General features: G+C 39.4%; 1 protein-coding gene across 4 annotated transcripts in view; it reads left to right on the forward strand.

Annotated features, from left to right (window-relative positions):
- The window catches only part of KLF12 (Kruppel like factor 12), a 183,740-nt gene that overhangs the window by 15,667 nt on the left and 140,617 nt on the right, over nucleotides 1-27,456 (forward strand). For all 4 annotated transcript variants that reach the window (XM_027882954.1, XM_027882956.1, XM_027882957.1 and 1 more), the window contains exon 2: nucleotides 6,214-6,277. In XM_027882954.1, coding sequence (XP_027738755.1) covers nucleotides 6,257-6,277 — 21 coding nt within the window. In that variant the 5' untranslated portion in view covers nucleotides 6,214-6,256. The remainder of the gene's footprint in view (nucleotides 1-6,213; nucleotides 6,278-27,456) is intronic.

Raw genomic sequence — 27,456 nt, forward strand, 5'->3', positions numbered from 1 at the left:
AAGCCCCTGCAAGTATGAATCTTGGATAATCATTATCTGGAGAGTAATAGACACTGTTTTGCTGAAGAAGATCAGGGGAAAAAATAAAGTCTGAAGGGGAAAAGATGACTTTTTTTTAGTTGGAGTTCTTTATGGGTTCAGAAACATATTTACATTTAACAGAAAAGCCTGTGTTTTGAATAATACATTAGAAAGTATGCTTTCAGCAGATTATTTCAGACTTTTATTTACTAAAAATTAATTCACCAAAAAATTTGTCTGTGTAAGTGCATGTTTTTATATTAATATATATATAAATGTATATATGTGTGTGTATATATTAAAGTTATAATTCTTGTAGCAGCAAAAGGCTTACTGAGTCCTTTGACTTTGTGCACAGGCTGGTAAATAAAATTGTAACTCTAATGTGTGAGTTTGAATAGTGTGTGAGAAGGTGCTGTGTGTGTGCACTGTAACATGAACGTTTCGATATGTCAGAGAAGCTTCCAAAGTGAAGTTTGACTGTGCTTATCATTATTTGTTTTATTTGGATCTAATGAAAAACAATATCATTCTGTTTAAGCTAGAATTGTGAAGGGAGTATCAAGCTTTCAGAGCTATCCATTCAGACAACTGTGTGTCAAAGCTTACTACTTCTAGAATAACAAGTCAAGGAGGATGCGGTGATTTGCTGTGTTTTCCTCTGCTCCCTGCAATTCATTGCACTCTTCTAGACTGACCACAAATTTATTACCTAAATCCAGTCATTTAAGGACTCCACTACTTCTCGAGAGTTTAATTGCCCTTTTCTAACTTTACAATGGATCATTGTGCACGTACACTTTCTAATTTCATTTCTACATTGTATGTTGATACAGTTGGAGTATTTTTTAAGTATTACTGAAAGACATCATCTTTCTCTGAAACTTTATGTGATATTCTTGTCAAACCAAACCCTTAAGTTGCAGGGAAAACAAACTGTATTTGGAATTTATCTTGAAGACTCAGAAGGTCTGGGACTTATCCTTGAAGCTGTTCAGTTAAGAGTAATTCATGAATGTCAAATAAAAGACCCTGTAAAGAATAATGTTTATTCCTCTAAGCCTTTACTGTAGAACTGTGTAAGCACTTCTTGAAAGTTTAGTCATGGAGTAAACCTTCTAAAGTGAGGAGGAGGAACATGGAGTGAAGGTTGCCTGTTTGATTAATGAATTGCTCATCTGCATTTGGCCAACTGCATGCTTTTTTCTATGGAAACCTGTTTTCAGAGTGTAATGGTTTGGGGAAAAAAACCACAAACAACAGAACAAAACCACTGCTATATGGTCAGGTGAGCCAAGGATACGTTTTCTTGTGCTGCTGTGATCCCAGTGGCACTGAGATCATTCTGGTTAGGTGTAAATGTATTGGAGGTATCATCCCATAAGGTTCACCTGAAATTGGGGTATGTGTTCAGGAGGAGCTGCATCACTCCCAAGCCAGACTTCAGCCTCCTCATCTTAGCTGCCCTAGTGACTGAGCTAGTGGCAGAGCTGCTGCTTCTTACCTTGAATCATGATGTACTTAGGTACGTGTGTCTCCTTTGTCTGTGCTAGATGTCATTTTTTGTGGGAGTCTGGATAAATATTTCAATCTGTAGGAGTTCAGGAGAGCTAGGTATCACCTAGCAACAAGCATCCCACTCTCTGCCTCCTGCTTTTCTTTACTTCTGTTAAAATATCTGAAAACTAGGAGTTGAAGCATTAAGTTAATTTTCTGATATATTTTGAGCACTTCAAGTATTTTGTTATGATGTTACAGGAGAGGATGAAAGATGTTGGTGAGGGGCTGGCCTCTTGAAGCAATAACTGCCTTGTCTGAACAGTAATCACAAAGACTAGCAAAAACTTTAGCTGGGGACAGAATAACCCTTATAATTGCAGTTGTTAAATGAGTAACAGAACTCATAGCAAGTGATCCTTTGGTCCTGTGAGGTCTATAAAATATGTAGCAGTTACATTTAACCTAAACGGAGTGTGTTTTAGGCTGTATTACCTGGTTCGTCTTGCAGCTTGTGAGGGCTGCTGGTGGGACAGCCTTATGTTGGAATTTAAAATTTTTAAGCTTTTTTTTACAGACAACTTTGTGGCAAAGTGCACTGGCTAGTTTCAGTTTCAGTAGTACATGGCAGTCAGTTTTCAAAGATCCTAGGGAGTAGACCCAGGTCTGGAAAGGTAGGCACTTTAGGTACAGTTTGGCATGTGGTAATTCAGTGCAGTCCTGCATTAAATTTCAGCATCTCCTGTACCTTATCAATTTTAAATGTCAAGGACTGTTGTGGATCTGTAGCTAGTGGTTCATGCATCTTTTATCTGTAACTTCTGCAGAATGTACACTCTATAGAGTTTACAAATTTCCTGGCAAAAAATCAGGAACTTGGAGAAAAAGGACAAGTATGTGTCTACTATTATTATAAATAAGGTAGCTTTCCTCAACACTGGGTTGAGGATAACCTGTGTTCCTTCGTCTCTGAATGGTGCTGAAACTGTGCTTTCAGTGATCCTGCCTTACCTGGTGGTCAGGGTGGTCTTTGTGAGTTTGGGAAAAGTCATGCTCTGTCTTCAGGAGAGTTTGGTGTGACTCAGGGCCTTTGAAAGGGATTGCAGAAGTCAAAAGGCAGATGTAAGGGCGTTCAAGGAGAAAAGTGCATACTTTGAAAGTAAAATAAATGATGTAAGAAGGTGACTAAGAAACACGGTTATGCTCAAATAAGGGGTTTGTTTTGTAGAGATAAAAGGTAATAAATCCTGATTCAGCAAATGACTTTAGCTTTGGAAATGAGTTGATCTTTTCCAAATGTATGTTCTCATGTCTATCTGAATTAGAAAAGGGTAAAAATAGCACAAGGATTAATTTGTAACTATGTTAACTTGAATTACTTTAAAATTATCAGTATGTAAAAGAGAAGTGAAAGTGATACCAGTGTGGACTTGTTTTTTAAATGAGCTAATACGGGTTTATATGTTCAGAAATGTTTTGTTTGTAGAGGTATGGGTAACTACGCACATAGGGGCCTCTATTTTTCTAGAAATATGCTCAGCATGACTGTCTCAAAACTTTTCGTATATGGTCCATAAGTCTTGCTCAGCTCTGCCAGCAGATGGGCATGGTGGTCAGGGTGGGACTCTCAGGACATTTAATCTGAATAAGACAGGTTTTCAAAATGGACTAGGTGTTGAAATTTATTTGGTTTTCTCTTGCTCTAGGAGAAGGAGTCTAATGTTTGGTGGCATTCATAAGCTTTATAAACTCCTGGGGTCTGAAAACACTATTTTAAGGTAATGGTTAGTCTTTGGCTGGCAGTGGACATAATTCTGTGTTTGCTACTTAAATTTCATTCTTTTGGTTGAAACTGGTGATTTGTTAGACACTTTGTTCAGTGATTATTAAAGACCCTTTTTGACCTAAAGATTCTTAATTGGCAATATTGTGTAGTTGTCTCATTGGGTAGATTTTCTTCTAGTATAAAACCTGCTTGATGCAAAGAGAAAGTGCTTCAATTTGTACTTTCAGTGTCTGCTTTCATATTTCTGGTAGTAGGAACTGAGTTTTCACAGTAAAATACTGAAAACCAAAGTCCAAAGCAGGTTTCATGGTGGTGACACACGTTACAGAATGGGTGCACTAGATCTGTAAGGATGGATGGTCCTGTTTTTCATATGCATTTCAAAGTCCTTTCATCTGAAGTTGAAGCTTTTCCACTCTTCTGAAAATCAGGTCACAGATTTGCAAATTACTAGTTAACCATAATTTTCAGATGAATGGTTTGCTCTTAAACTTAGGCTCTTCTAGCTTCACAGCCTTTCTGGAGAGGTGAGTGCCCCATGGGGCAAGGATTTTGGAAATTCTGTGCTAATTTATGCAGACCTGAAGAGAGGAAATAAGAAAACCCAATTGCTATCGAAGTAGCTTTACCATGAGGAGGTGTGTTGGCCATGATTTAATAATTCAAAACCAGCTGCAGCTGTGGCTGGTTGGATAGTGGTTTGTTAGCAGTTCTGAAACACACACCCATGTTTGCTGTGTCACCATAGCCACTGTAACATAATAGGACCTCGGCGCTGGTGTGTAACTTGAAGCTAAGTTGTGTTGTAGGAGCATGTGTGTCTGTGTGCATGGAGAGAGGAGTAATGATAAGAAAACCCGGAGAACTGGAAACAATTACAGGTCAAACTCTGTGTTCCTCTCATGGAGGCTCCATGAAGCTTTTGGATACATTATATTTCATTTAAAAAACCCTTGATGACTAAGTAATTTCCTGTTCAGGTTAGTTGACCACATCATAAAAGTTGAGGATGTGGAAAATCTGGTCCAGTTGTCCCATTTTTGGACATGAGCAAAGAGAAAAGAGCAACTAGAAACTCAAAGGTTGTTCTTTAATTAAAAACAAATTAAAAGAGAAAACGCTGATGATAATAATGAAGATCTGTTTCATGAAAATTTTGAAGTAATCCAAGTAATGGCAAGAGAGATGAAATAACAAAAGGGAAGGACAGTCTACAAGATTCAGGAGAGACGGAGCAAATGGTCTACATCAGTTAGCATGCTCTCAGCCTCTACGGTCTTTAGTTACATTTGGTTAGGTCAGTGTTTATGGTGATTTTGCAGCCTTCTATGATTCATACAAATATTTGGAACTTACTTTTTTCTATTAAATGTAGTATTTTCTTAGAAATAAAATTTAAGTATGTAGTGTTAGTATGATAGTAGCACAGTATATGAATGGACTATTTTTATGATCTTATGAAAGCTTCTTGTCTTGTTTTCAGTGTAAAAGTTTGTGTAGTGTTTGGAAACCTGTCATGTTGTCATATATACAACAGTAATAAAATACTAAAATGTGGTTTAAAATCAGGCAGGTGATACTCTACTGCTGTTTGAAGGATAACCTTATTTTGAGTTATATAAAAATAACAGCAGATTGTTTATAATAACTCTGACTGCAGATTTAGATTCTTGACTTCACACCATTTCCATTATTAAAAGAGACATATGTAAGTAGCATTTGCTTCCAGATACATGCACATATTCTAATAAGAGGTTTAAGGGCATACTGTCTATTGTTTAAATTTTTGACATCTGAAGCTCTCACCACCACTCCACACACACCCCCCCATCCCAAACCCCAAGGCTTTTAAAAAAATTTGGACTAATGGATGTGTATATTTTCTTAAACCTGAAGGAGCCTCCCAAAACTATAGTATAGTATTTAAATCTCTATATGCTTTCTCTTTTATAGATTAATATAAAATCATGGAATGATTTGAGTTGGAAGGTACCTTCAAGATCATTTAGTTCCAACCTTGCTGCCATGCACAGGGATGTCACCTACTAGGCCAGATCGCTCAAATCTCCATCCAGCCTGACCTTGAACACTTCACGGAGGGGTCATCCGAAACTTGTCTGGGCAAACTGTTCCAGTGCCTCACCACCCTCTGAGTAAAGAATTTCTTCCTAACATCTAATCTAAATCTCTCCTTGTTTAGTTTGAAACCTTGTCCTGTGCTATGTGCACTTGTGAAAAGTTCCTCTCCAGCTTTCTTGTACCCCCCCTTAGGTACTGGAAGGCTGCTGTAAAGTCTCCCCAGAGCCTTCTCTTCTCCGGGTTGAACAATACCACCTCTCTCAGCCTGTCTTCATAGGAGAGGTGCTCCAGCACTCTGCTTTTGTGGCCCTCATAACTAAACTAATCATGTATCTGTATGAAACCTTGAAAGAAATACATAATCAAATTTTGTAATGGTCTTGGACTTCGTGTTATTGGTCAGATCTTGCATAGTATTTCTGTGAAATACAGTTTGAAAAACTAGCAGTGTTTGCACTCAGTAACTGCTGAAGAGTTTATCTTTACAAATGCAGGGTACTGATACGTAACGGGCTTTGAAGACTAATTAAAGGAGTTGGGATTTAGCATGCTCAAGTAGCAGCACGGAATTTAAAGACACTTGGAACTTTGACTAAAATCATGAGCTAAGAGGAAGCATAAGGCTTTCTACAGTATACTTTTTTTTTGGTCATATTTATCCAGTTTTGTTTAAAGTGCTTATAAATTTACTGTCCTTCTGACCTCTGTTTTACTATGGAACAGGTGTCTGTGGTTAGATTTTTTTTATTTACTTATACAATAATATTTGAGAAATTAATGAACTTCTAAGAAAATACATCAGTTAAATTATTTAATATTTTCTGTTTTAGGATTGAAGTGGATCTTGGGACAAATGGATGACTGAATATTCATATGAAGAGGAAAGCCATAAAAGTTGGTTGACATTTTTATAGCCATATGCGTTATACGTATTAATGCTATCATCAAATTTTTATATTGTGTTATAAAAAACAGATTAAATAAATAGTCTGAGCTTCATATGCTGTATTGTCTTTCAGGTGGGGGAATACTATAGCTTAACAGCTGGAGCTTAAGGCAGTGTTTTCTGTCAATACCTGAATGCTCAGAGGAAAACCTGGTAGTGAGTTAAGGAAATAGGTAATTCCTTTGAAGCCAGGTGTTTCAGTTTGCTGATACATAGTGGTATTCATTATTCTTATGTGCCAGGATGAAGGGAGAAGGAGAGAGGTGTTGTCTTCCATTAGAGCTACTGACTGTGAAGCTCAATATGTTGTGGAGTGGCACTCAGTTGCCACATTGACAGATGCTCTTCAAGAAGCCAAACAAGACATGATCTCTTTGAAAGAATCTTGGTGCTTTGTTTTCTTGTGATAGAGAGAAGGCTGTTTTACATCATGCATTTTCTGCGCTAGTTAAAAAGGAAGAAGCTGTTAGTGGACCTCCATGCTTTACTGACTTTCGGCTTTGAAGTTGATAAATATACTAAGCCTTGACATCCGCCAATTTGAATTGTTGGTGACTGTGAAGGATAGACTTTGGCTGGGATGCTACATTAACCAGTTCCTGCCAAGGCTGTTTAAACACAGCTGATGCTGCCTGTGGGTTTGCACCGGAGCAAATGAGTTGTAATGACAAATGCAGGGTATGGTACAGAGGAATGTAGGGCATGGTCCAGCAGGATGCTGCACAGCAGCTCGCTTAAATAAGGCTTTATGAAAACTCTGCTAGTCAAGGAGGGATATGTTGTTGTGGCAGACCTATTTCCTAGAGAGCTTCTATCAACCCCTGGATCCCAGTCAGGGGGATCAAAAAAACAGCAAAAGCTCCAGATTTTTTTTTTTTTTTTTTTTTTAAACAGAGGATTAGTTCAGTACAAGAAGTGTAAGTCTGTAGTTCTGTTAACTTAGCAAAGTAATTCAGGAGGACAGATTCTTACTTCTCTCAGTGATAATTTGGTTTTATCAATCTTATAGTGGTTCTGAAGTTTTCCAGTTTATGAACAACTGGCTTGGATACAGAAAAGTTATATTCCTTCTCTGGTAAACGTCTTTGGTGTTCACAACAGGTAGTAGACATGCTGATTGCAGTGACCTCCAAATTCACAAGCAGCATGAGACTTGGAGGGAGTCATCTGTGTCCTTGAATCCAGTCTCCTAAAATAACAGCCAGTGAAATAATCTTTAGTTCAGAAGCATCCATATAACATCTGCTTTATATACTGCAGGTCACTAAAAACACCTCTAGCTTCCCAGAGCCAAATTTAAACCCTAATAGAGACAAAGTGGTACTAGTAGCTGTGCAGTAATGTACACAATTTTTTCCATAGGGTCAGGGGTCCATATGGCCACATATGAGCCAGCAGTTGTTGCCTGCTAAAATCAGCGCACAAAATCTTGAGGAATTTCTCTTTGGTTAGACTGCTGATGTGTCAGCGGCTGCTGTCCATGCTGATGTCTAATAGCTTGAGATGGGCTTGCATCATGATAGAGCAAGATGTCTTGTCTGTGAATAGCAGAGTGAAACACTGATACCATCCAAACCTTACATCTAGAACTGCAGTCATAAAATCCTGTATGTACAAACTCGAGAAGGCACTTTGCTGGCAGAAGGTGCAAGAGGATGAAAAATACCAAACTAATTATCTGTAATCTATCTCTGGACATCATTACGTTACAGTGGACAACTCATGCTGTCCAGAAGACAGCACAAAGCAGTACTGCCATAGCGTGGTAATGTTTTGCATTGAATTGAGAAGAAGCTGGGCCAGACTATGTCTTAGATATTTGGTTTGGGAAGTGACACCAGGGCAGAAAAAGTTAAGAATTTGTCAGAGTCTTGAGAGGGGCTGTTGTACCCAGAGTCTGTGCAGAGGAGGAAGGGCTTCCAGATAAGGCAAACGTAAAAAGCTCTTGGACTCATGATGATGACTTTTTGGCAAATTCCTTGTGAAAGAGTGCAATTGCATGAGAGATGTATCGCTGTTAGCTCTGTATCTCTGTTCTGCTCTCTGTTTTTGCTTTTCTGGTTCAACACGGAGTGGTAGCATAAGGAAGGAGGAATGGGAGAACAGGGTGACCTCTTTCTTGTCAAGCCATAGTTCCACTCTCTCATGCCCTTCTGATGACATCCCACAATAATCATGGGGAAGCTGCTCAAAATATGTGCAGATAAGGAAAGGGATACTGAGTTACTTCTTTACATTTTTTCTATTTGGCAGTCTTTGCAAATGCAGGGCTCTGAATACAGCTGTTAATCTTTTATATTAGGAAAGTACCATAATTAAATCATATCACCAAATGAGAAGAAAAATGTGGTTTTGTGGAGGCATTCAAAGTCTGAGGCTAAAAATTCCTTTTCTGGGAAGAATGGTTACAGAAAGCTTAAGCAATAGAGGTGGAGAGGGCTTCTCTGTGGTCACTGTTAAGATCAGTAGATAAAGTTCTTGCTCCAATAGGAAAGAGATTGAATTTTGGCCAGCATCCTGCCTCAGCCTTTCACTTTATAGCTGCTTTACAAGATTTGAAAGCTTTCCATTGCTAACATGAGTATGTTGGTGTGTCATTGGGAGTGTAAACAACTTGATTTGCACTGTCTGTATGTTACAGTGGTATATTTTAGATGTCCTTGGTCTGCCTTGGACCCTATTGTAATATAGGTAAATGTGGTGTTGTATAAATGTGACATCTAAGCGTATATGCAACTAATGAAGGAAATATGAACATAATTTTTTCTGTCTCCTAAAATGAGGTTAGTTGAAAAATGAGAAATATGCCAAAATAAACCTGAAAGCGTACAGGTGTACTGAATGCACGCAGCTTACGATGCTTCTGCATATTCCATAATACTTAATTATACCCAGAGGTTAATTTCTCTGTTGAATCTGGTATTTAAAGTCTGTTCTTCAGGCTTGAATTGTGTGTATGGAGACAGACATACCAGGAGTACTCGTTCTGGGTAGGAGCTGGTAGGGAAGTGGGTAACTGGCAGAGAACTGTAGCTCAAAGGTTCTGGGAAAAATTAAGATCAAGGCTTCAATCCAGAACCAAGTAAGCAGGATTGAAAGGAGGTTGGAGAGCAAAATTAAAGGGGAAAAAAAGGTTGTTCAGATTGGAAAAGCAGATCTGGTTGGTACTTAACAGGTGGCCTTGGGTGCAGTCACACCACTGAAACTGTGGTTTCATGAGTAGCTTCTAGAAATAACACTGGGAAGTTCATTTGATCAGGCTCAATGATGTTCTAAGTCACTGAATGCTGAAAAAATTATAAACACTGAATTCAGTGGTGGTAGGAGGTGAGGGCTAATTTTCTATCTGATAAGCCTGTGAAGTATTGCTGTGTCACAAATGTTGCAACCTGTGTGTCATTTCTTAAAAGAAAAACAAAAGAACCATCCAAGAGCAAACTTTAGCTCAGCTGTTTAGTGGGAGGGACTCTATACAAGGGGGTGTTTCTTGATCTCTCCAGAGCTCACCCTGTCTCAGCAGTCTCCCAGCCTCTGATGTGCCCTTGCTTCACTTTCTCTCTCCTGTGTGGAGCTGTACATGGGGGGGTGCAGGACCCCTGTGCTGCTGGTTGTGTGCCTGGTGCTGCAGGATGGTGCCCAGCCGACATAGTGAGGGCAGGCCTGCTGCTCAGGGTGACCTCTTCAGGTTGGAGAAATGAGCTGGCAGGGTCCTCCCCAAGTTCAGCAAAGGGGGAGGAATAACCCCATTGCTCCACTGCAGGCTGAGCAAGCCCCTGGATCCTCTGATTGGAGGAAGAGCTACCCTGGTTTTCTGTGGAGTTTGAATTCATTGGACTTTCAGCCTTTTTCATGATTTTAAAATTTGGTCATTATAAAAATTACTTTTTTTAAAATGTATTTGAAAGTGTTTTGAGGAAGTTTTATGTCTTTATTTGCTTGCATAGGCAGAATATCGGTAACAGTATGGTTATATGTTTGGTTTTTCTTGTAAGTTTCCCTCTCTGTATTACAAACAAATGCATTACATACAAATCTTTTTTTCTAGAAAAAAAGTGACTGCTCTTACGTGGTCTTTCATGTTTAGCATTATTCACTGGATTCTTGGAATATAATTATGACTGGAAGCATCAACATGATAAAATATATTAATCACAAGGGAATTATTTTGCACAGGCCATCAATCTATTTTTCTGTCATGTGCTTTTCAGTTTAGATTACTCTCAGGCAAAGAGGCTGTAGTGTGATGTTTTTTCTCAATTCATTATGATTATAAATTTGCTGGATAAAACAGTGTAACAAATGACCACTTAAAATGACTGGTTCCATTCAGCAAGGCTGGGGGGACTGTGAAGTTGTTTTGGTTTCATCTCTTATCTAGCATTTGTCAAGATGGGTCCCTTAACAGTCAATTGGTGGTTGATTTTTAATGAGTATTTCACAATGTAAATAGATAGCAGGCAGTTTGTTGTCTGGAGCTTAGTCATATTCGTAGGACAGGTCTGCTTTTACTTGCTGCCACTGAAAAATGTAGAAGTTACAGTGAAACTGTAGAGTGGGAGGAAAGCTTTTCCTCAAACCTTATATTAAGGAAAGGAGGAACAGCAGAGGTTTTCTTTCTTCTGTTCCTTACATCAGCTGCCACATACTGTGCTGTCACTTGCTCCCATTGGGAGCAAGTCTTTTTCCATTGGATGCTGGAGGGCTGTGCACTGTTAGCCCCCAGGTTTGGTCGCTGTCAGCTCAGCCCTGCTGGGAGTGGGATGGGGTGAATTTGGAACTGATCCCCATGGCTGAAAAATTGCTGAGGTCATTTCCGACACTGATGTTTTCCAAAGAGAAGGCAGCATTTAAGATGCCTGCAACAAACCACTTCAGCTTGATATGTTTGAATATAAGTTTGTTCCTGTTCCCTTTGCCTTTGTAAAGTTATGGAATGATTTCTGGAAAGACCTTAGTGTTCCTTTTAGACTTTCCTTATGAACAGCAGTATAAAATTTGTTCTGTACAGCTTCTTTCTTCATTTCTGCTAGACAGATGCTTTCATAACCTAAATGGTTTCTTGTTTAGAGGGTCCTGGGTCTTGGCTCCATTCCAGTAGTTTCCTAACTATTTTGGTGACACACACACATGGAGCTAGAAGTAAATTGTATTTAGTGGTTGGCTTGTGATCTGACTGAGTTTAAATCAAATTGGGTTATGATTTTGAGGGTTTTAGTGTTTTGTTCCAGCCGTGTGGGTTGGGGGAAAACATCGATGGAGAATCCTAGCCATTGCTTTTAAGTTTTATGTGTAAAAAAATACTTATATTTTAGAAGTGTTATTTTACTAGCTGAAGATACCTGTGGTCTTTCTGCACTTTCACACTTCAAAAGGGCATAGGCATGTGGGTTAGACTTCACCTGTCAAAGCCCGGTTTTCTGCAAATCCCTCAAGCTTTGTTTTAAAATCAGTAGTTACAGATATCTTATTATATAATAAATAAAGTTGTATTCTCAAGAGCAAAGCTGCCCAAGAGCCTTTGTTCATAACTGGAAGAAACTTCTCTGGCTCATCAGTGGGTGTGCAGGGTTTGCATCCCAATGTCTGATCAGACCTCTCCTCTCCTTGGAGCTCCTGTGGAATGCTTCCAGGTGCATTGATTTTTGAATTAAAATCCTGTTTATTAAACTTTTTTTTTGAAATAGGAAGAATGAAGAATTGAATAAAAGAGGATGGCAGCAACCTTCATGTGAGGTGATGTGTGGGGGAGTAAGGCAACCCACATTGTAGTGCAGTTCACAGGAGAGTAGGTTAGTCAAGAATTGACAAAATGTGATGAAAATGTGGAATATTTAAAATGTTCTTTTCACAGTTGAAGTTGTTAAAATTACTAAATGTCATTGTAAAGCTAAGGTGGATCTTGCTGGTGTTGCCTGGATCACTTCTCCCCAGAGAGACAGGTGGTGATGTTGGTCTGTGGGTTGTAAATTGTGGATGTAGGTGAAAGCTGTGTTTAAGGGCTTGCCCTACTGACATAACTCAGTGCTGTAGATTACCTGTTAAACTACTTTTGACAGTTAATAGATATTCCTTTATGATTGTATTTAGTAAATGTGTTAACGTCTATAATCTATATTACTACTGTTATTTGTAAGGCTTGGTGTATGATAACTTCATTTGATTAAAGTATTGAATATTTTTTGTGGGTTTGAGAGTTTTCTGTTTGTGTGTTTTTTAATTCATATTGGGAGTGAAAAAACCCCCAAAAGCTTCATCTGGAAGATAGTAGCAAAAACTAGCCCCTGAGAATAAAAGAACAAATTGCTTTATAGTGTGGACATAGATGCCCTTGGTTCCTGTTTCTCATGTTGGAAATGTGGTGTGTGTCTGTGTTCGGCTACTGGGAGGGAGGGATGTGTTGAAAGCAGAGTTCCTGCATCTTGGTTGGAGCAGAAATAGATGCCACTGCCTCTCGTCTCCAAAGTTTGTGTGGTAGGCTATATGAAATAAAATGATGGAAACGCCCAAAGATCTAGGTGAGAAATTTTGATATGATCATTTGCTTGGTTCTGGCTACACTGGGAAGTGACATGAGCATGTTACTGGTTTAGCTTAGATCAGGAAATGCTTCCACGAATGTCCTGGCCCAGCACTCTTCATTTCACCGCATGGCATGGCCCAGAGCTGCACAAGCTGGGTGACTTCTGGAAGAAAGATGATTTGGTTTTTCCAAACCACTGTTTCGAACAAGTTGTTTCAGTTCCTCTTTCAGCCTTGATACCTTTTTTGGGGACTAGTCATAAGTGAGGGGATGTAGTGACAGAGAACTAGATTTGTCCCCTTCAATTCTAGTCATTTTGCTGAAGGCTCCTGTCTTCCACTAGACAGCAGACAGCAGTAGGAATCCAGAAGGCAGTTCTTCCCATGGGATTTCTGTGTCCTCCCTGAAAGAAAAGACCTCTCCTTTGTCTGTAAGCTGTACTGGTGCAGATGCTGTGAGTACACCAGGCCCCACTCTACTGGACTCATTCTCAGCCCTTGGGTTTCTGAAACACCCCTGAGCATTCCTGCTCTTGCAGCCTGACTTCTGTGCTGCAGCATGTTCTCTTGGGAAGGAAAGAGCAGTCACCAGGCTCGTTTTACCTTTTATTCCTGAAGCACTTAGAGAACAATTACACTAATTCTAATAATGACTAAGTTTATACTACTCCAGAGAGGGAAGCACAAGGCATTTACTTTTGAAGCTGTTTGACAAGACCATTTTGATGTGCATATTTTCAGAAGTATGACACAAGTTTTCAAAGTATCTAAGGGGTAGACAAATGTTTAAATTCATACTCTCAGGTTTTTGGTTTCCAAGAAGTGGAGTAATCTTCAGATCCATCAAATAAAACAAGTTTACAACAGAGATATACAGAACCTGCTACTTCTGCTTGTTTCAAAATGACCTGTTTTGGTCATTAGTTAAAAGGATGTAGGTGTTTGCATGCAGAAAAAGGATACTTCTGCTCTGGGAGGTATTAATTCTCAGTATCAAAGCATCTGCATTTCAGAGTTTACTTTGCAATGAGAAGGGGAAAACCTGTAGTTTTTGATCTGCACAGTGGTGCTGATTAAGATACACTGAAAGTGAAATACTACATATGCATTTTTGTTTTCCTTTTCCTACATGTCTGACAATAAGAATTTAGTGCTAGAAACAAATGCATTTGGATGTTAGTATTTTTGACATTCCATGGAGAGAATAATGTCAAACAATGGCAATTTGTCACTTCTCATACAAAGGCTTAGAAGAATGTGTTAGAATTCAGTACCTAGCATGTAAGGAGAAGATAGTTATTTTAATACTGATATCCACTGCTAACAGACTTGTATAATGATTCCACTGGATACGATATTTCATATATCCAAGGACATGTGTCTAAAAGAGAAAATAAGCTTCTGGTATTAATCTAAGTCTTGACCTGCTCTTACACTTCCCACGTGGTGCTTCGTGTGTGCTCCTGGTGATTCATTAAGTCTTTCTTGTGCAGAGGTTTGGTGATGAGTCAGGAAAGGGCAAGTTTTCTTCTTTGAGGCTGTCACCTTCTTTTGAACTTTGCTATTTAGTGAAAGTTCTTTGCTGTTCAGTTTGATTGCAGTTGGCTGCAGCTGTGATTGCAGTCAGCTGTGATAGATATGTGGGCATAGCTCAAGTGAAAACAAAAGCCTAATTTTTAAGTAATATAGAAGTGTTTCAGTATTTGTATTAGGAAAAATAAAATAATTAAAAAAAACCACCACAACTAAAAACATCAACCACCAAAACCTGAACACATCATAAAAAATGTCCTAGAAACAGTAAGATTCCAAATATTATTTTTCCTTGACTTTATTATTATTCTTTCTCTCTCTCTCTTTTTTTTTTTTTTTTTAAGAGAAGATGGTACAATACTCAAATCCCAAACATTTGTAGTTCAGGCTTCATTTCATTTAAAATTATATGAGCTTGGGCTTTGGTGATTCTGGCATGACAGTGCAAATCTCTCTTGCATATTAAGAAGTAAGGAGTTTCTGTTGGTCTTAGGAAGATGAACTTAGATGTGTAGGTTGTCTTAAGTGCAGTGGAACTGAGATGATGTTTGCTGAACTACTCTTTGGAGATTTACATAATGGATGAGATACAGGAGCTCCAGGCAGCATGACAGTGGAGTTTATTTTATCACAGGATGTAAAACAAGTGAATTGCCTTAATAATCTCTGCAGAAAGCAAGGATAATCTTTTTTTATATGCAGAAAGAGAGCCAGAGAGTTTGTAATATCCTGGCTATTCATGTATAAGGAGCCAAACCTTTCTTTGGAATAGTATGAATCCATTTACCCATCCTACTGTCTTATTTAAGACTTTTAAAGCTCTTCAGGAAGGGCAAGCAACATGCATCTCTGAAATGTCTTCTATGTGGTTAAAATATATTATGAGATGATAATTCATGGCTTAATATAACATTCTCATAACAGGCTGGGTAATTATTCTAACTGCTATGTATTTAAATAAATGGAAAGCATTTATAAACCAAGCTTACCTACTGTGTAGTTCTGTAGTGGTAATGATAATAATTTCAAAAGTTTTAGAACCTTCCTAATTTCAAAGTGGCTATATGTTGGAAAGAAGCTTTAATATTAAAAGGTTCCAGGATTTAATTTACTCAAACCAGTTGACCCACTTTGGTTGGTGTGGAAGTTTTTGTTTCTCTACTTTAGCTGATGATATCTTCTCAGCATGGAAAATGGACAAAGAAACACTGGAAAAGTAGAATAGTTAAGTGTAGATGGTAATAACACCCAGCCCCTATTGTGTGCTTTTCAGCCATGTATTTTGCTTCAAGCAAGAATTTGACTATTACATTACTCTGAATATAAATGTGCCATTGCTCTTTGATCTGCAGCAAAAGTTTGTAATGATCAAGGCTACTTACCACTTTGGCCTGAAGGAAGAGATTTACTTTTAGGCATAGCTGGTTTCCAGAAGAGTTAATGATGTCCTTAGTTTCTGGTTTCTTTGAGCTGTATACAGTTTAAGAATCCTTTTGTGTTAACCTGATATCAATTGCTACGTCTTTTATAAGAGCCTGGGCAAGTAATTCATACAGCGTTACACAGAAAAAAAGGCATTGACTTACCTAATATGTAACCAAGTTATTGGAAAACAAAGCATAATTTCATGAATTTCATGAGTTTCTGCTCTTGTTAATGGTAAAACTTGTGATTTCAGCCGTGACTGACAATACCTAGTCAATCTACTAGATATGCTATGCTCCACTCTTCTTTCCAGGATGCAGGCTGGGAAAGTTCTGACAGATTTACTCTGGATACTGGATAGCGTTTATTGTTTATCAGTTGATGTTGGAAGTTAGTTTTTTTCTTTTTGCCAGTTTCTTTTTTTTGCCTGGGTTTCTAGTACACATGTTATTTCTGTCCGGTCATAAGTCTGTATCAGTAAGAGTTGCTGCAGTATGCAAGGGAGGGCACCAAAATGATAAGCTGTTGGTGTGTATTTGCTGGGGTCTATCCACATCGTAGCCCGGTGGAATCAGAGACTGAGGGATCTTTTATAAAAGACAAAGTTGTTTGCATCAAAAAGTGTTTTAAAACATTGAAATTCTTCCACCCCGGTGGCTCTGAACTCTCCCACATGGGGATCTTTAGAGTAAATAAATAAAAGATCACACCAGGCAAATGTGATTTAAAGTGTGTGTAACTGTTCCCCAAACAGCAGTAAAATCCTAAATGTGATATGAGCAAGGCAATCAAGGGGAAAAGTTCATTTCAACCTCCAGACTTTCCAATGTACTATGTAGCACAAAACCTTATGACACAGAAGAGGATTCTGTGAGAGACGTTATCTGAAGAAGCCCCACTTGGTTTTAGGACAGCTTCCTCTTGCTGTGCTTCTCCACAGCTTCCCCTACTTTGGGGGTGCTTGTACATTTATGTAGAAGTCTCTCATTTCTAATCCAAACATAAGTGACTTATCAGTATTTGCCTACACAGAATCAGAATCATAGAATGGTGTGAGTTGGAAGGGACCTTAAAGATCAAACCCCCCTGCCATGGGCAGGGATACCTTTCACTAGACCAGGTTGCTCAGAGCCCCATCCAGCCTGGCCTTGAAGATGTCCAGGGATGGAGCATCCACAGCTTTGCCAGACAACCTGTGCCAGTGCCTCACTACCTTTACAGTAAGGAATTTTTTTAATAGTTAATCTAAATCTACTCTCTTTCAGTTTGAAACCATTCCCTCTTGTCCTATCACTACATTCGCTTGTAAGAGGTCCCTCTCCCATCTTTCTTGTAGGTTCCCTTCAGGTACTGGAAGGCTGCAGTTAAGTCATCCTGAAGCTCTCTCTTCTGTAGGCTGAACAATCCCAATTCTCTCAGCCTTTCCACATAGGAGAAGTGTTCCATCCCTCTGGTCATCTTGGTGGCTCTCCTCTGGATTCACTCTAAAAGATCAAAGTCCTTTCTGTGCTGAGGACCCCAGAGCTGGATGCAGTGCTCCAGGTGGGGTTTTACGAGAGCAGAGTAGAGGGGCAGAATCATTTCCCTTGTCCTGTCTCAGCAGGGCTGCTCTTAATCTGTTCATCCCCCAGCCTGTATTGATACTGACTTATCTAGGAGCAGCACCTTGCATTTAGTCTTGTTCAACCTCATGAAATTCCCATAGGCCCACTTTTGAGCCTGTCCCTCTTGATGGCATCCCTTCCTTCAGGTGTGTCAACTGCACCACACAGCTTGTTGTCATCTGCAAATTTGCTGAGGGTGCACTTGATCTCTCCATCTCTGTCGTGAATGAAAATGCCAAATAATGCTGGTTCCACTGCAGACCCCTTGAGGGACACCACTTGTCACCGATGTCCATCGGGACTCAGAGCCATTGACTGCTGGATGAGACTGTCCAACCAATTCCTTATCTACCTAACACTCGCTCCAATAAAAGAGAAGGATGTTGTGGAGGACCATGTCAAAGACTTTACAGAAGTCCTGATAAATAACACCCGTAGCTCTTCCCTCATCCACTGATGGAGTTACTCCATCACAGAAGCTCCAAAACAATTACAAGAACAAACCCACACAAACCTCCAAGCAACAAAAGAAAATCAGAAAATCACAGCTGAATGTTTCAGAGACTATTTTAAACTTGAAAATAAATGATGGTAGACTTCCACAATTTTCACTTAAGAGTAGATCATTTACTATTCGTGGCATCAAACAAGTGATAGAATTACCAAGCTTTTTTCTGTAATACTTGAAATTATGAATTTATTAATGTCTTCAGACAATATAAAGTATGCCTCCACATACATAAGGCATACACATGCACACAAACATTGGATGGAAGCTCTGTCTTGATTGTGTTGAGTCAGGGGATGGATGTCTTAAGAAACAGCACCAACAATGACATGACTTTGGTTCTTTTCATTACTGGGTGTCTGACACAGATTCTTCTAGCTTAAGTCCCATGAGGAGTGATTTTTACAAAAAAGCATATTTTCCTGAAAAAATTCTGAGAGTTCTTTCCTTTACTTGTGAACTGGACTTCACATGAGCTTTCAACATGGAAAGCATTCTTGTGATTGCATTCTACATTGATTGAGGGAGTCATTCACCAGATTTGTGTCCAGCATCATTCAGTGTCTGATAAACACTGCTCCTGAAACCACCATGGTTGTGATTTTAGTGGTCAGAATATTTTAGTAATGTTTATTGAATTTCAGCATCCCAAATAATGATGGAGGCAGTTTATCATATTATTAATGTTAGTGGTCCAGATAACTTTGGAGAGATGCAGTACACATAACACTGTATGTCTGTACAGAGGTTGCTGCTTAAAAATATGAGCAGCTTAACCCATCCAGTTCTTGTGGTGCAAAGTAAATCTAATAAAAGCATTTTAGTCTATGTGAGACATAGCTAATGTGGACAGGAAATCGTTTTGATCATTTTACACAGTGTAACTATGCCACGTGTTTGGAATAAATACGTGATTTATACAGGCACAATTGCTTTTTATGTCCTAATGAGAAATGTTAAATATATTAGTATGACTCGGGGCTTGACACATGCTCTAAAGACTGTGTATGATGCCAAACAACCAATTATCTCAGTGCATTATTTCTCGAAAGCCTTGACATGGGTAGGGTCACCGTACATTTTTAAAGGGAGCGTGGTGCTAAGTTATAGAAAGGATGCTACAAATCACAATACTTTGTTAAATCTTCCTGCTGCACAATGTATAATCAGGTGCTCTGACTTAAAGAACACTAATGAGGATTTAAAGACCCAGCGGGGGAACGTTAAGCAGTCACACACGATTCTATCAAATGCTTTTGCAAAGGGCACCTCTGATGCAAGGTGGAGTTCAAAAGCGGGTAGGAATGTATGGTTTTATTGTATAGCTTGGTATAATACTTCTGTGTATTTCAGTGAGAACAGCAATAACTTACGATGTGCTGGGGCTTTGCCAGGTGCTGTTGTTTGGCCATGATTTTTAGCAGTCATGAAACCAGCCAGGAGTGGCAGTGCACATGGGCAGGCTGTCTTACTGCATTTTCAGCAACAGAGTAGTGACTGAGGGGAACAAAGGAAGAGGGCTCTTGAAGGTATTATTTGAAGTCCATGCTAAGCTTTAGATGCTGGGTACTGACCATCTCATTTACTCTAGAATAAATGTCAGGGAGCTCTGCAGAACATAGTGGCCTACCTAGCTTAAGGTCCCTTTTTGGCAGTGATCTGTACCAGGTACTTGGCAGAAGAATGTCTGTTCGTTCTGGAGTGCAACTCTTGAGACTGGAATGCTGTGATTTAGAGCTGGTTTAACTTTCATGTTTTTGGCATAGATTATACTTTAAGAAAAGACATATAAACATGAATGTGACTGTTTTCTGTTAGAACAAATGATCATCTACTTTATCTACTTCCTCTATCAATAGTCAATAATGGATGCTTAGGGAAAGGATATAGCAAGGCTGTTGTGTGAGTGATAGTATTGCCCCAGTACATCTTCCAAGTTTGCAAAAAATGTAGGGCACAGATACTTCCATAGCCAGAGACTGTGTCTGTATTTTCGTGCTTGATAGATAGCTCTTCATAGACAAATCTGTAGGAAAGTCCAGTTGTTTTTGGATGAATTTCCAGCTCATCAGACAAGCAGATGTGTCACAAGACCAGCTTCTCTCTATGGTGACGTCATGGCTTCCAGTGCAAAACCTATGGATCCCAGTTAGCAGGAGGTGGAAGCAGAGACAAGCTACGAAGGATGAACACAGAAATACTGCTCAGGCACAAAGGAACGGTGTCTGGAAAGCCAAAGCGCAGCTAGGATTCAAACTTGCAGGGAATATAAAAGACAGCAGGAGTGTCTACCTCTACATTAGTAAAAGATTGGGCAAGGAAGATACGAGTCAGTGGCTAAGTTATTGACAATGACCATTGACAAGGCCAAGTTACTTTCCTTTTCTGTATGAGCCTTCACCTGCATGGCCTTCTCACAGACCTCTCTGCTTACTAACAAGATTCAAGAAGCAGAACCACCAGTCATGAATGAGTGGTTATCTGAGAGGACTCAACCCACACAAGCCCATGGGAACCACCTGGCTGCATTCATGGCTACTGAGAGAGCTGGCTGATGTCCCTGTAGCACCCTTCTCTACAATGCTTGAAGTGTGCTGGAGACCGTGGGAGATCCCTGATGATGAGATTGTAGCAAATGGTGCACTTCTCTTTAGATGAATCCAGAAGGGCTATCTGAGGCCCTGCAGACCAGTCCATGTTAAAATAAATCATAGAGTGAATTATCTGGCATAGAGTGAGACTTCTGCGCACCATGAAGGAGAGAAGGTGTCTGGGAACAGTGAATATGAAATTACCTAGGATAAAACTTGCCTGACCCACCTGTAGTAGTGGCTGACTGTAGTAGTGGTTGAGGGTAGAGAATTGAACACTATTCACTTCAGCTTCTGCAAGGCTTTCATTAGCATCTCCAACAATGTTCTGGTGTCTGAGTTACAGTTACTACAGCCTGGGTGGATGCACAGTCAGATAGGCAAAAACTGACAGGATGAGTGGGCTCTGGGGGTATTGCACAGTTCATAGCTCTGCGTGGTGGGAGAATAAGAGACAATGGATTGAAAGCAAGAGGTTCGGGCTGGGTGTGAGAAAAACCATTTTTTCCTCCCTGTTGGGGTTGTTACCTAATTCAGCAGGTTGCACCATCTTCATTCTTTGAGGTGGCTAAGACTTAACCTGACTGGACATAACCCTGAGCAACCTGCTCTGACCTCATGACTTGCACCTGCTTTGAGTGGGAGGTTGGACTGGAGATCTCCTGAGATGCCTTCTCACCTAAATTATCCTGGAATCCTAAAAAATACCAAAAGCAGATTGGCTATAGCATTCATTTTCCCCCCAGTTTTTCTGTGATATTTCATGCTGTAGAATGATGTGTTATAAATTCATTATTTGTTATCATGTCCTTTGTCTAGCCACACACTGAAGTATTCTTTTTTATAACGTTTAGTTTGATTGGCTGAATATAGCAAATTTGATATCTCTGCATTTTAAAGAATCCATCAAACCATATGTTAATGTAGTACTACATGTACTACTCATATATCTCTTTCTGCTGTTTTTCTGTGGTGTTTATGACTCTATCCATATTACTTAAAATACTCTTTAATCGTGAAGTCTATGGTTATTTTAATTATTGGCAGTAATTTTGTTCCTGTATATTTCTTTTTTAAACGTGTTTGAGGAATCATAGTTTCTCTGAGAATCTGGGAAATGTGTGTTGGCAACATTTAAGATGCGTTAATTAGAAATTCTTAACAGTTAATTAGAATTGCCTTTAAAGTGGACCCTCATTCCACTGTAAGTTATTATTTGTGGAATCTAATTTAACAGTCTTGTACATGAGCATTTTGGTCATTTTTTGGGTAAACATGTTTTGGGTAAAACGGTATGTCATGTGAGTAGTCAGATATCGGCTTCTAAGTTGATGTGAGCAGTCTGAGAGCAATATATATTATTATATTATACAATTTTCCCACATATTTGGTGGATACTTACAAATTCTTGTTCATGAATTAAGGTGCTTTATAGTTCATTCACGAAGTGAACAGGAGTCAGTTTTTCCTTTTTTTTGAAATGTACCTAGTGCTGTACACCAGCTTTATTATTAATATTTTCCCAGGAGTTTGCACTGAAACCTCTGGGGAGCAGGAAACTTCAAACTGTTGTTAAATAGAACAGAGATTGACTTGGGACAGGATGTTAAATGGGAGTTTCATCAGAGCTTACACCCTTTCTTTCTGCATGCCAGAATAAGCAGTGAGTTTGTGAGAAGCGTAAAAAGTGATTGCCATTCCTCCACGTGTATGTAAGGTGCTGTGCAAAAGGTACAGGAAAAGGTGATGGAATAACGCTCAGCTTCCGGCAAATAATGTGACTTTTTCATCTGAGTGTGCAGTCGCTCAGCTTTATTTAATTATTCCTGTGGTATTTTGGCCCGTGCATGAATCACGTGATCTCTGGATGAGCTCTTGCTAACATGGGCACTCTGTGCTTCTGAGGCAAAGACTGCAGTCAGGCTCTTCCCAGCAGCTGGAATAGGGCCATTGAAAGAACACTTTTGGTTTCATCCCTACTACCTGTTGTATCTGTGACTTTGTACATGAGCTGTGACAGTTTCTGAGGCTCCGTGAGAACCGTCGACGCACCTTGGGGGTGCGTCCTACAATACCTGGCGTTGGAGGGTGCAGCTGCACACAAGCATGTCCTCCTCCTCCCCAGGGCTGCTGTCCCTGTAGCTGGCAGCAGGACAAGCTGAGCTGGAAATGAGCAACTGACTTTTGGGAATGAGGTTCTTGTATTCATGCCATATACTGTTCTGTCTTAAATAGTAAAAAAAATTCTTAAAAGTTTTTAAAAGTTACCTATGAACAAAGCAAACCGGAAGTGAAAATAAGACTTAACTGAAATTCCTGAATTTTAGTGGTTACAAAAGCTTGTTTTTCCCTTGTTTCCTTTTAGCTCTGCCTTTATGTCAGAGCTCTCAGATCAGTGAGAAACTCTTCTGCTTGGTAGAAGCAGTATCAGCTGCTTGACATTTGTGTGGCTTATCTTCTGGAAGGCACTAGGCATATTTAATGTTGGCATAACCTTGTATTTCTCTTATTCAGAGGATACAGTTTGTAATGTCCATTATTTATAATGGACGTGAGTTGGCTTTTGGCCCCGACAGTCAATTTATCACTGTATTTTATGCTAGGGGAGGGAACATGGCACATGAAGGAGCAACAGTTTTCTTCTGAGCTGAAGGGTTGGCATGATCCACTGACCAGCCCTGCAACCGTGGGACAGTGTTGTTAGTAGCATGTTTGATTTCTTTGAAACACAAGATGGCAAGGGCCAACATAATTTCTGGAGTAAGTGATGGTGCCCAGGCCTATGAAATCATCTGTGCAGTTGTTTCACTGCTGCCTCTGGAGCTTTGCGATCGCAGAGCTGAAGGCACTGTTGTTTTGAGGTGGTGGTCCCTTCGAACTGCACGGAGTGATGGTGCAAAGCAGATCCTGTAGACGGCATCTTCTCTTCCTGGTAAAGAGCAGCTATGTTTAGCATGCCACATGACATCTCATGCACGAATTTTGGACTAAACTGTGGCTACTGCTACATCATAAATATTCCCATGTTATATCTGTCTTTATGGAAACAGACTTTGCACATTGGCAGGTGGGGGGAAAGCGTGCCAACCAGCAAACTGTGCTTTCAGCAGCTCGTTTTCTGACCAGCGTGGGTACGGTCAGAATTCAGAGTAAAATTTTAGTCACTGTGTATTTGCTGGTAAGCTCCTGGGCAATGCCACTGAATTTTAATTTGATCAGCAAATACAAAATAGTCATAATTTAGACAATTGACAGATACAGGAAGATTTTGTCAGATGATAGAATTATTTCAGTGATGCTTTACTGATGTCACATACTTCTTCTAGCACCAGAAGTTATTTGAAAATGTCGCATGACCTGAGACTTACTTTTTGATTGTTTAAGCTTTGATTTAAGCTGTTTGTGAAGACAAAGGAAGGGGGACCTCTTGAATGAAAACCTGACCTGAAACTGTTTTTGCTAGCTGTTCATGTAACTTCTCTTTCTCAATTTTAATAGTGGAGGCAACAACCCACTTAATAATAAAGGTAACCTTTATTTAATATGTGCTTCAGAAAATTCGATCAGTGTAGGACTGGAAAAATTCTTTTACATTTCCTGTTACAATTTTTTGGCAGGTAGTCAGGTTTTTTTTTTTTAATTTTAAGCCTCATACTTCAGACTTGTCTTTAAACTCTTCTGCAAACCCAAGGACAGTTGACATAAGGTAATAGAAAACTACTTTGGAAATTGAGCAGTAGTGTTTTGAAACCACTTGTCCTATAACAGTGGTCAAGGAAAAGTGGTAATCTAGGTCAATCAGTAGTTGGCTTTTTTGGTCAAAAAGTAATGAATTTTCACTTGGTAGTAGTCTTCACTACTTGTCTGTACTTCAAAAATCCAAAGGAGAAAGTATAAAGAGTTTATTTTACTGTAGTGTATCATCGAGTGTTTTGAAAAAAATGTCTTTTTAAGTAAATCTAGTGTAAAGATCTGTAGTGCATGCATTTTACACACTTACCCTTTCTTAAGTATGTGTCTCCTAAATGATGGCTCTTTTTTGGCTCTCCTTTACTGTTTTTTTTTGAGTGAGGGAGGGAGGTTGGGCTTTTTCTGTGAAGCAGAACTTTTAAGTGTAAGGCACAGAAAATCCACAAATACTTAGAAGAACCCAGTGGTATTCACAAAAACTCAAATATTCTATGAATGTTGTGTTAGAAGGAAAACAATGAAGCCATTAATGTTGATAAAACTTAAATGAGAGTCTCTGGTGTAAGTACTGTTACTTGTAACATTGTGTCTGAACCCCATATAGGAAGGATCGGTAGTTTTTTGTGGAGACAGCTGAAACTGGCAGGAGAGCAGAGCTGATGTAAAGGGATTTTAAGCTGTTGAAGCTGACAGGGTTGCCTGCTGAGTTTGAGAAATAGCAGATTGGCCTCTAGTTTCCAATGCACTTGACACTTCTCTGTCACCTGGAAGCTGACCACATCTCTTTGGTTCTATTTATATTCCCTAGAACTAATTTAAACCCAAACTAACCAAAAAGACTTTAGCAGCAGAATTTGAGATCTTGGTTCTCTTCACTGAATATTGTCTGAACTTGAACTCTTTCCCTGGAGACAGATTTGTAAAAATACAGCAAATTACAACATAGCTATTTCCTCAGGCATTTGAATACTTCATAACTTTGGAAAGGCTGCTGTCTTCAAAACTAGTATTATTTTCTTCCAAGAGATCTAGGCACTGGACTAGGGTTTCGAGAAGGTTGGGTTGCATGTGTACATCTTTGTGCTGGTGGCAGCGGATACAGCTGGACATGGTCTGGTACATCAGATGAGGATCTGAGCAGGACAGCGTGAGCTGAAGGCCAACCTTTGCACGTGCCTCTTGGGCACTGACAGAATCAAGTCACAATTGCTGTTGAGGTCTGGGCCCTACCTGGCACACACAACTGTAATAAGAGACCACACTCAGAGGCCTTCCTGGAAAACTTAGAGCTGTGATGCCTCCCTGTTCACATGCTGACGCATGTCCACGTCCCTTCTTACTAAAGGAATTTCACTGTGAATTGGAACGAGCTCCAGTCAACTCTAGTTTCATATGAAAACAGTATGGATGCTAAGGCTTAACTTCACATTTTTTTCTCAAGAAACTGTTGTGGCTTTCCTTGACGCATCAGTGAATGCAGCCTGTACTTTTCTGGTGAATTTGACTGGAAATTCAAGTTTGGAGTAAAATGCAGAACTACCAGAATCTGTGCTTTCATTATGAACATTTCACACAGCTATAGACATAATTACATATGATGAAGATCTTATGGCAAGACACGGGCTGTTAACCTCGATTCCCTGGCAGAACTCCCAGTTGAGTGATTATCTTCTAGCCACATAAACCTACTTTCATTCTGTCGGATAGTTGTTTCCTCCACTTTTTGGAATGACCTGCTCTCATACATACTGTGACAGTGTTATGTATGCTTCATCCTAGAGAGAACTGCATTGAAGTGACCAACAAATCTCATTGTATGTTATATAAAGGTCTTTAGGAAACTGAAGTGGTTGACTACTGATTGATTCTCCTTGGCTTCTTCTCTCTAGGGAGTTGATGAGAGATGGTAATCTTTCATTCTTCTATTATACCTTGAAACAAAGAGAAAAAATAATTTTGCACTTTGGAAAACTAGTCATATCCTTAAAAGGTTCTGACATGTCTTCAAAAGCTTTGCCTTGAGTGGATCAGTGCAGATTTTTTTGCTCTGATGTGGTATGCTGTCTCTTGCTTTGACTGATGAATAACTTTAGTGTACTAATATGTATTGAGAATAATATGAATTTAGGTGTATATGTTCAGAAAAATTAACAAGACAATCTTATCGATAGGGCATACAACTGATATAAGTTACTTCGTGATTAGTTCAGTAATGTTTCTAAAAATGTTTCTGAAAAAAAAGGAAGACTTAAACATTCATGTTTATGAGCTGTCAAGAACATTGTCATAACAAAAATACTGCAGATTTTTGAGCCATGAAATATAACGATGAGTTAAGAAATTATTGCATGTGCAGAAAACTCATGTAAAAATAATAGAAGATGAGGCAGGTAAAGTTATACATCATAACTTTGGGACAGAAAGACTGCCTAAGGGTTGTTCTTTGCTCTTAGCTGTTAAAATGTACTCCCTTAAACTTGAAACTTTTATTGTACCTTGAATGTTGAGTTTGAGACTGCTCTTCCCCCAGCTGATATTTCATTTCTCAAAATGAAAGCGTGTCATGTTAGAGTTAAGTTTGTACAGAAAAGTGAAGGAAGAGTTGGAAAGAAGTGGGCCTGAGCAGAAGGGAGGAGTGGGTGGAGGGTTTTAGGTTTTGTGTTTATTTCTCACTGTCAAAGTCTATTTTAATTGGCAATAAATTAATATTCCCCAAGTCAAGTCTGTTTTGTCTGTGTCGATACCTCGTAAATAATGGTCTTGTCTTTATCTTGTCCCCTAAGCTTTTCTGTATTGTGTTCTTCCCCTGTCCTTTTGAGGAGAAGTGCAACAGTGAATGAGTGGGCATCTGGTAGACAGCAAAGGTCAAGCCACCCGACTTATGAAGCTTTGAAATACCAGCTGAACATTATAGGTTATCATGGGAAAGTCAGAAGCATCAGTGGCTTTGTCTTGCCAATGTGCAACTCTTCAGTGCGACTAAGTAAGCCTGTAACTTTCATAAGTGACAGCAGTAACAAGCATCATCTGTCTTGCCTCTCTATATTGGTTGTGTTCATGAAATGGATCAAGAGGAGGGAGGAAGGAATGGTTGTCAGTCCATGCAGGAAGTGTGAGGTCTGAGTTTTCTGGGTGGTCTGAAGCCTGAGCTCACTGCTTTCTTCCTGGAGTGGAATGGGGTTGGACCTATCATGCTTTAGTACTGAGCAGCTCAATAGGAAAATCTTGGAGAGTGGGAGAGACAACTGTGATATGGG

This window comes from Empidonax traillii, unplaced genomic scaffold (assembly GCF_003031625.1).
Source record: "Empidonax traillii isolate 1590-97213 ecotype Southwest subspecies unplaced genomic scaffold, ASM303162v1 scaffold115:size2055165, whole genome shotgun sequence".
Classification (NCBI taxonomy): Eukaryota; Metazoa; Chordata; class Aves; order Passeriformes; family Tyrannidae; genus Empidonax; species Empidonax traillii.